This window comes from Galeopterus variegatus, unplaced genomic scaffold (genome assembly GCF_000696425.1).
Source record: "Galeopterus variegatus unplaced genomic scaffold, G_variegatus-3.0.2 Scaffold4167, whole genome shotgun sequence".
Classification (NCBI taxonomy): Eukaryota; Metazoa; Chordata; class Mammalia; order Dermoptera; family Cynocephalidae; genus Galeopterus; species Galeopterus variegatus.
Window position 1 is genome coordinate 118,717 of NW_007730278.1, and position 9,849 is coordinate 128,565.

Consider the following 9,849-nt stretch of genomic DNA (forward strand, 5'->3'; position numbering starts at 1 on the left):
GGGTTGCAATCCCGTTGCCAGTCCCCAGTACGGGCGCGACACCGAGGGTTGCGATCCCGTTGCCGGTCCCCAGTACGGGCACGACACCGAGGGTTGCAATCCCGTTGCCAGTCCCCAGTACGGGCGCGACACCGAGGGTTGCGATCCCGTTACCGGTCAGTAAAAAAGACAAAAAGGAAAAAAAAAAACAAAAAAAACACTGCATTTGTACTGAACAAGTACAGACTTTTTTCTTGTCCTATTCCCTAAACAATGCAGTATAATGATTTACAAACCATTTACATTGTATTAGATATTATAAATAATCTAGAGATGATTTCAGGAGGATGTGCATAGGTAATATGCAAATCCTATGCCACTTTATATCAGGGAGTTGAGCATTGTGGATTTTGGTATCTGCAGGGGGTCCTGGAACCAATTCCCCATGGATGCCAAGGGACAACTGTACTGCTTAGTGAGTCACCCTGGAAGATTCCTCTCTGGGTCTGGACAACTGTTTATCCTTGTGGTCGTAGTTCTGAACAGGCACTATTTAACTTGCTCATTTTTATTCTCCTTGGGGATGGATGGCTACTTCATGGACTTATATAAAAGCATTTCACTTTTTTAATGTTCCTTTAAATGTAAAATATTTCACTTTTCATGATAATCACAGCATTTCAGTTAGAAATACCAATTCACATAAAATACTGTCAACATGGGTAGTTAGTTTGTAGTTGGTGGGATCTCAGATGGTCTTAATTGAGCAAGTCACTGTCCTTAGCAGTTGTCCCTGGTTACTACCACCCTGCAGGCCCAGCTTCAGTGTCTGGAGAACTCCATCCACATTGCTGCCTCATGGGGCCTAGCTTTTACATCACATCGAATATGCTTTCAGAGTCCTCCTCCTATCCACCTGCAACATCCCAGACCCTGTACCCTATGCCTCCTTCTAAGCATTTTTTAAGTACCACCATCCCCCCACCCCCTGATTTAATAATACAGTTGTCCCTTGTTATCTGTGGGGAATTGTTTTCAGAACACCTGCAGATCCCAAAATCTGCAGATGCTCAAGTCACTGATATAAAATGGTAGAATATTTGCATATAACTTACATACATCCTCCCATGTACTTTAAATCATCTCTAGTTTATGTACATACCTAATATAATCTCTACATATCACTTCTTTCACATGGATTCAATGCAGTACTTGGTGCGCAAGGCAAATCCAAGTTTTGTTTTTTGGAACTTTGAAATTTTTTTTTTTTCAAATATTTTCAGTCTGCAGGTCGTTGTATTCATGGATGTAGAACCCATGGATATGGATGGCCAACTGTATATATTAAATATCTTGGGTGGGTGGGGGGAGTAACAAGCACTCCAATCCCATCATCTAGATGTAATCACTTCCTATACACCTCTACCAAGGTGGCCAAAAGTTCTTTATCCTGGGCCCCATGAGGACTCAACATGCTCTACCTTGAGGCTCTATCAGGCACCCAGGTAAAAGAACGACAACCCATTGCCTATCTGCAGATCACCAAGGTAGACTGTCTTCTCCTAAGACCCTTCCATGTTAAGCCTCTTAGCTATCACACAGGAGTAATGATCCAACTCTCAATTTTTTAAGGCACATGGGTCTGTATTCAATGGACAAGTTAGAAGAAGTACACTCAAGGCACTAGCTGGAGCACACAATTTCAAGTTCACTGTCACTCAATTTTAGCAAAACATCAGTTAAACATTAAGGGAGTACTGCATAAATAATCTTTTTACTCTTTCAAATGTTCTCAAATCTGTTCCTGGTTCAAGACAGAGAGCAAAAAGCTGGACATATGGAGCACATTGTTTAACACCCTCCCATGTTTGTTTTCTTTCTGAATTGTGCTGTGTGTTGAAACTTATGAAACTCATTGCAGTATTTGTTGTCAGGACATTGTTCAAACAATCATTATATCACATAATATCTTCATCATAAGAACCCCAGGGAGAAATAGCTACTGATTTCACTTTTAGCATTGGTTACTAGAAACCTGAGAGCCAAAATTGGGGCCCACCATAGCAAGCGTAGATTAATATGCCTTGCTTTTTTTTTTTTTTTTTTTTGTTCTCGGCTCTACTTTATCCTCACGCTTTCTTTGTACTGCTTTTGTACTACTTTAAATTTGTGCTAGCTTGTTGTATTTTATATATAAATAAAATGAATATTGAAAATGACCCATCCTCCCCAAAGTCCTACGAGATCTCCACGCCCTACCTCCATTTTTATATTTATAGACACCACTACACTTCTGATTTGTGGGACACAGGGCTTTTTATCCTGCTGAAACTTCAGAAAGAGAAAAGTTAATAACTTTTTCTCATGATCTCATTTTATTATTAGGTTTGAGATGCTTGATGCTGCAAAGAACAAGGTCCGGGTGAAGATCTGCTATGTCATGATTGCCCTGACGGTGGCAGGATGCATCTTGATGGTTATTGAGGGCAAGAAGGTGAGAGTGGGTTTCCTCCATGAGGGACCTGAAGGAAAGAAGGGACCTCATATTTACTCTCTGAGAAGAGGAGGCTACTTTCTACATGAGAAATGAAAAGAAACAAAAGAAGACATTATAGGGACAAACCTGGGATATAATGTTTGGGGATAAATAGGAAAACCTAATTTTGGCATGGTGAAGGACTAAATTAGTTTTGCTTAAAGTAAAAAAAGTGTTTATTATCACAGATGTCAAATAATGTGAAAGAAATATGACACTGGCATATTTAGTAACCCTTGGCATGTTTATCAAGTGCTCTTTGTACATGGGTATTTATCTTCATTATAACTGCCTTAATCATGGTGAGCATTCTTATCACACTTCTTTATTTGAAGCTCAGCCAAACTAGGCCATGTCTAGGGACCATAGCTCCTAAGCAGTACATAGGAATGCAAGTCCAGAAATTTTTGTTTTAACACAGGTTATAATGAATAGCTATCACTAATTGAACATTCACTGCATTCTAGATACTTTGCCAGCTGTTGTCTTATTTGAACTTCACAACAGCACTGTAAAATAGGTATTATTAGGACCTCACTTACAGATGAACAAACTATAGCTTAAAAGGCTTTAGTAACTTGCACAATGCCACACATCTCCCTGATGACAGAGCCACAATTTGAAGATAGACCTAATTTTACTATAGAAGTAATGGTAAAACTGCTCCCATTTATTGAGTGCTTATTTTATAGCAGTTAATGTTAAAACTCATTTAATCACCACAATAACCCTAAGAATCTCTTATTACCATGTTTTATAAAGGAGGAACCTGAAGCTTAGACATGTTAAATAATTATCCCAAATTCACATAGCTAATAAGTGGTGAGATAAAAATTTAGACACAAGTTTGTGGGTCACCAAACCTCATACTGTACTATCTTGTCATTAAGATACAGTTATTTTTATATTCAGCAGCACTGGTCAAACCCTTCTTTTAGTATGATGTCTAATTCTATATATCACAGCATCCATGTGGAAAGAGGTGTTTTATAACTATTATCAGCTATTAAAAAGGTTCTGTGCACCCACTTTAACTGACTGCCTTATCTCCGATATCTCCAGAGTAAAAGGAAATGAACTTTTCCTTCTCTTTCGGGTCTTGCAGTTAAATGGAAATATTGACCACTTTAGGCTGACCTCATGGGAGTACAAAGGGGCAAGTGTGCTGACCTGGGTGAAGTTCTCTTGAAAACTCTGATTCTGTCCCATTTCAGTTTTCCTTCTATTTCCCTCTTTGACCTCTCATGCATAGTTCTCAGACTAAACCGTGCAGAAGCATGTGGACAAGACATATGGGTTCCTCAAATTCTGGGAAATCTGCATTGCTTTTGTGTATACTTGATTAAACTAGCTGAGTTTATATGCTCCAGAAGCAAATTATTCCCCTGGGATCTCATCTAGCATCATCCAAGGGCATATGCCATATACTTTAAAGAGTTCCTCTCCTGTTTTATGCCATAAAACTATAACATTTATTTTTATATAATTTCCATTTCCAAGAAGTCGGTAAATGCTACTGGAATGGAGAACTTGTGAACTTTTTCTAAATGTGATTTAGAAGAGAGAAATTTGCGATTGTATGTTTTGTCCTCGCCATCAACTTCCCATTCCCATTCCCCCCCTCCCATACCTAATTCTTTACATGTGGAATTATACAGTTATAAGAAAATGTCAGCTTACAGGGTGCTAGTTTCATTTATTTGGTATAAAAATTTTCAAACTAGTCTGTTTATGTAAGCTCCATAGAAACATAACAGTTCACATGCAGGGAAACGAGATTGGTTGCCTCCCCCACTGCTGTTTGCTCTCAGAGGATGGAGTTGTAGGATAGAGACTGCTGGAAGTCATCAACGGTAGTGTTTTGGTTGAGTCTGGGATTCCCAAAGCTGAGTGTTTTCTGTAAAAGAGGAGTGAGGAGCTAGAAGGGTGTGAAAGTGTGCAAACGAGTTGGGGAAGGAGAAATGGTAGCAGCAAAGAAAAGCGAAAGGAGAAAAAAAGGGATAGAAATGGAAATGAGAGGTATTTAAAAGGTGGGGGTGGGGGGAGAAGAGAGGAAAAAGGGAAAAACAAGGGAATAAAGTATAAGGGAAGAAGAGAGGCAAAAGATTTAAAGAAAGGGGCCAGAAAAGAGAAGGGAGAGGTATGGCACTACTCTCTCGTGCTTGAATGGACGGACTGCTGTACTCTAAAACACTAGAGGAAGCAGAAGGCACATGGAAGGGACTGCTCTACCCAGTGTCCAAGCAACAGAGCACTCCAAGCCTTTACTGCCCTAGTCAACCTGCTGTCACAAATGCAAGGTAATGACATCCCTCCAAAACCAGCATAAATAATCACCTACTCAAATTTGTTTCATTTTAGGCTGTCCGAAGAAACGAGACTTTAACAAGCTTGAACTTACAAAAGAAAGCTCGTCTGAGAGAGGAAGCAGCTATGAAGGCCAAAACAGAATAGGAGGGGTATCCATGTTGACTGGATTTTGAAAATCCAGGAATAATGTTCCAGCAACAAGCCTGTTCTATAAAGAATGTGGTATGAGGATCCATTGCACAAAATTGTGGTTTTCACAAACTTATACCATCTCCCTGTTTCTGCTCTAGAAGTACAAATAAATTTTCTTAAAGAATGACTTGTCTTTGTTTTATGGCTTTGATCCAAGTTAAATGCAGCCTCTCAGTTCTTTGGGGAAAATTAAAGAATGAAAAATGAGACAAATTATTTCAACTTTAACTCTTCTCTGCTGGACTGTTAGCTCAGTTGGTTAGAGCATGGTGTTGATAACACCAAGGTCCAGGGTTCAATCCCTGTGCTGGCCAGCTGCCAAAAATAAATAAATAAATAAATATTAACTCTTTAGGGAATCAGGTATCATATCTTGCTTTCATTCCCATTACCAAAGTGACTTCTGTCCAGAGGCCAAAATATGGTCTTTAGTTCTTTCTCTCTCTCTCTTTTGTACTTATTTCTGAAGAGATAAGGAAGACCAGCTGAGTACATTGCCCAGGTGCAACTCGGAGAGCCAGTCTTCCCAAATGCCATGGTGTTTTGGGGGAAGCAGGCTCCCAAAAGAGAGAGCCCTGAGAAGCATCCAGACCACACTCTGTATCTTCGGGCACGCTGGGAGACAGAGGCTCTCCTAAAGAGCAGTTTTAGAAAAAGTCCTGAAAGGTGATGAGAGTGATCTGGCCAGGGGTTTCTGAGGACTTAGAAATCCCGGCGTGATGGAGTTGCCTGGGACCAGCATAAGCACCTCATAACTCCTCAGCTTACAATTCCCAATTAGTCCTTTTCCTGCTGCTTGAGAAACTAAATTTCTCTATTACAAACAATCTAATGTTTTCTTATTAGTGTGAAAGATAAGCATTTGTACCTAGTATGTATCTCATTGGCAATTTTGACTTTGGGATACAAAGTTGTCTCATATTTAGGTATGGATGCTGGTTTCTATTTTAAATGTTTCATTTATTCTCACATTCTTCATAAGTATTAATGGATGACAAGTCATTATAGCCATCCCAACATGCTAGTTCTCCTCAGAGTTTATAACATATTAAAAAGTAACATATGAAGCTGTTTGGGAACTTAGTTTAATAAAATACTCGGTAAAATGTAACACTAGTCTACCTGTAGCTTCATAATCTACTTGATGATGTTAATGTCTGTCTATTTTTGAGTAGATAGACCTTAGCTTCTTTTTCATCATATCAAGTTGATTTTTATCACTTGCAAATTTATTATCAAAAAGCACTGTTTCTTGTACATTTTAGAAGATTAGCTTTTCTTGATTATTTTGGGACACTTAAATCAGTATTTTAAATATGGGCAAATTTTAATGTGGTACTTTTAAAAACAAGTAATCTTTCTTCATAGAGCAAGATGACCTTAACTTCTGAAAAGCATTTAAAAATATTGTATCGTGGAGATGATTTACTGTAATAAAAATGTTTCATTAAACTAAAGCTTACAAAAGTTACCATGCACCAAGAATTCATATAATCATTTTTCATTTTGTGTCATTCAGTAACATATATTTAACCTTATGGGTTAAATATAAATTTCTTGGCCAGAATTTCAGACCTGCCACTAACTCATCCTACTTCCCAATATTCTCACATACCAACAGTCATACCCTAGTAGTAACTCTATTATCTTATATTCCTCGGAACTTGTCAAATATTTCAAATGTAATGAGCACTATTACAAGGTCCTATAAAATACAAAAGAAGTAAGAGTTTTACCCTTGTTGCTTTCAGTTAAATTATTGTACTATTTTTTGCTTAATTTCTAGATTTTTTTCATGTTTATCATGACTCCATAGGTAAAACAGGCAGAAATGTTTTCTGGTTTATATGTGGTGTCTTCAAAAAGTTCATGGTAAGATTCCTGTAATCCCTTAATTCCATTTTTCCAAAAACTGTCTGAAGTGCTCTCGTATTTCCTATAAGCTCTGTCTGAATAAAGATGATAATGTAAGGCTATGGTTAGATACTTTTTATTTTTAATCAATGTAATGATAGTTTTGGGAATTTATTACTAAAATTTATCAAAAGCAGGCGAGGAATGAAGTTGTGGTAGTATCATTCACTGTCATTCATCAAACATAATACTTTACAAAAACCAAGAATACAAAGATGAATAAGACATAGTTCCTGATTGCACAGACCTCATAATCTACTGGAAACATACCCATGAAACCATTACAATACAAACTGGTCTATAATATATTTTGAACTTTATAACAGAAGCTATAGAAAGAAGCAGGAAGACCTCACTTGGCTGTTGACTATGTTTGGGGGCAGGCAGGCAGTGGTGGCTCCCTATGTGGTGATTTCTGAACTGAGTCTGAAGCATGGGTAGGAGTTATAGGTCAGACATAGTGAAGGAGAGCAGTCTCACCACTCAGACATTTAGCTTGCCTAGAAGTCAGAAAATGGTACAAAGTGAGGTCCTTTAGTAAAATGCCATTTATAACATTATTTGGGTTTACTTTTAGGTTTTTTCGTGATAAGAAGCAAAAATTTTAGACCCTTTGAATGAACGTAACCATGAATTATTTTTCCCAAATTATAGGCTTGATTCCGTGGACCATGGTTTTATGGCCCATCAGGTTAGGATAAAACCAAAAGTGTGTGGGTGGCATCTGACATGTATCTCCAGTCCTCCACCACCATCCCAGTCTTATGTTTTTGTTCATCTGATCTCCCAAACTTGAAGTCCTGGAGTTATTCCCAACTCCCTTTATCCCCTCATTTAATCAGTTGTCCTGTCTTGTCAACCTTACTTCTAAATATTTCTCAAATACAGTTGGTCCCTATTTTATGATGGTGTGACTTATGACTTTTAGACTTTAGGATAGTGGAAAGCAAAACACATTTAGTACGATCTTCTTCTTACAATGGAGCTACATTCAGATAACCCATTGTAAGTTGAAAATATCACAAGTTAAAAGTATTTTCAACTTATGATGGGTTTATCAGGATGTAACCCATTGTAAGTCAAGGGGCATCTGTACACAGATCCTCTAGGATAGTCACTGAGAGGAACAAAATGGCAAACTGCCCAGGAATAGACACATGAGATTAAAAACAGGCCTGAAGATTAGAAGTCAGAAGCCCTAGACTTGCTTTTCTGTCATTTTTAAAATGTAGATTATAAGTCTCAAAATCTTATAACTAAAGACAATTTTAAAAAGAAATAAAAAAAACATGCCGAAATTGAGAGACCATCTTTTGATTTCCAAAAGGATTAGCTGTTACTCATCCACAGTTTAACTGTTTTGTCATTTTCTAATGCAGCTGATGCAATGATGTTTTCCGTGGGATGACAAGCTGCTGAGATCACGACATCTGTATGACCTTGTAATTTCTGTACAATCTCTTTAGTCTGAAGGTTCCAGATGTAAACCAGGTTATCCTCTGAACCAGACACAATCCACTTTCCACCAGTAACTGAAAAATTGGCAAATATGCAGTATTTCTCATTCTTGTGTCCAGTGTATGTCTTCAGGCATCTGCCTCTGCTATAATCCCACAGTTTAAGAGTATTGTCCAAAGTTGCAATGAGAATATATTTACCATTTGGAGAAAACTTTACAAAAGAGACAGGAAGGTTATCACCATCAATAAGCGTTTTTAAACACTGGCCTGATGCAGCATCCCAGATTCTACAGAGACCATCATAGCTACCTGACACTATCAAGGACCCACTACAATTAAAATGAACAGCAGAAACTGGGTCAGAATGAGCAGATAAAGTCTTGAGGCATTTTCCTGTTTTCACCTCCCATATTTTCACACTCTCATCAAAAGATCCCGAAATGATGAGGGTGGATGGCGGATTGAAATTACAGCAAAAGACATAATTACTGTGCCCCTTCAGTGTTTTTAAACATTTTCCAGATCTCACATCCCATATCTTTAGAGTTTTATCATCTGAAGCAGAAACAAGATGACTGGAATCTGATGACCAAGCAACATCTGATATTTCCAGACTGTGGCCACATAGTGTTCTCTCATGCTTTCCATCATATGCTCCCCAAATTATAATTAGTTTATCAGCAGAAGAACTTGCTAGCCACTCTCCATTAGGACTAAACTTAACTGATGATACTGCTTCCGTATGTCCCACGAGAGTAAACTTGAGAGCATAGTTTGGTTTTTCAAGCACTTCCTTGCTCCGATTGGCTGATGAGAGGGCAGACTGTGCTGTCGCACTTCCTGACTCCTCTGTTGCCATGGCTCTGAAGCTCCAAGTCAGCAGGAGGGTGGCTAGGCGTCCGGCCCTGAACCAGGCAGTCCAGTATTTTGGGTTTCTACCCAGTAAAATGAAGACAAGAACATCGGATTCAAAAATATATGGATTTGGGGGGGTAGAGCTCGGTGTTATAATAACAAGGTCAAGGATTTGGATCACTATACCGGCCAGCCGCAAATAAGTAAGTAAATAAATACATGGTTGTTAATGATTATAATTTGAGTCGTCTTTAAATTCTGATATATACTAAATCAGCAGCACGGCTTGGGCCACTTCAGTTTTTCCTTTTTCCTTTATTAAAGACTTGAGAAATATTATTAAAAGGGTCCCATGCTCTGTCGGCAAGTAAGGTACCAAAGTTGAGTACTAATGTCAAAGCCGTCCAAAGCGGGGGCGGAGCTAGCGGGATCTCTACCAACTTTTCACCGCCCCTCCCCTCAGCTCCGAAAGGGGTGAGAACACTGAGCAACCCTACCAGTCAGACGGACTAGGTACTTGCGGATGAACGACCCACCGCTTCAATCGGAAAAATTCAGATGCTAAAAGAAAACGCACGTTGCCGCTGGAACCGGAGACCCGGG

The 9,849-nt window shown here is 38.7% G+C and overlaps 2 protein-coding genes across 3 annotated transcripts in view; one reads left to right on the forward strand and one right to left on the reverse strand.

Moving 5' to 3' along the window:
- FAM162A (family with sequence similarity 162, member A) overlaps positions 1 to 5,144 on the forward strand; it is a 34,110-nt gene extending 28,966 nt beyond the window's left edge. For both annotated transcript variants that reach the window (XM_008586884.1, XM_008586885.1), the window contains exons 4-5: positions 2,365 to 2,473; positions 4,877 to 5,144. In XM_008586884.1, the coding sequence (XP_008585106.1) occupies positions 2,365 to 2,473; positions 4,877 to 4,969 (202 nt within the window). In that variant the 3' untranslated portion in view covers positions 4,970 to 5,144. The remainder of the gene's footprint in view (positions 1 to 2,364; positions 2,474 to 4,876) is intronic.
- Positions 5,145 to 6,991: 1,847 nt separating this feature from the next.
- WDR5B (WD repeat domain 5B) lies at positions 6,992 to 9,849 on the reverse strand. Its single transcript, XM_008586886.1, has 2 exons — positions 9,783 to 9,849; positions 6,992 to 9,326 (listed from the first exon to the last, which is right to left on the reverse strand). The coding sequence occupies exon 2, from the start codon at positions 9,248 to 9,250 to the stop codon at positions 8,261 to 8,263; it is 990 nt and encodes a 329-aa protein (XP_008585108.1). The 5' UTR covers positions 9,251 to 9,326; positions 9,783 to 9,849; the 3' UTR covers positions 6,992 to 8,260.

What these genes read in the sequence shown, in the direction of transcription:
- WDR5B (XM_008586886.1), bottom strand. Translation starts at nt 9,250, where the DNA reads ATGGCAACAGAGGAGTCAGGAAGTGCGACAGCACAGTCTGCCCTCTCA.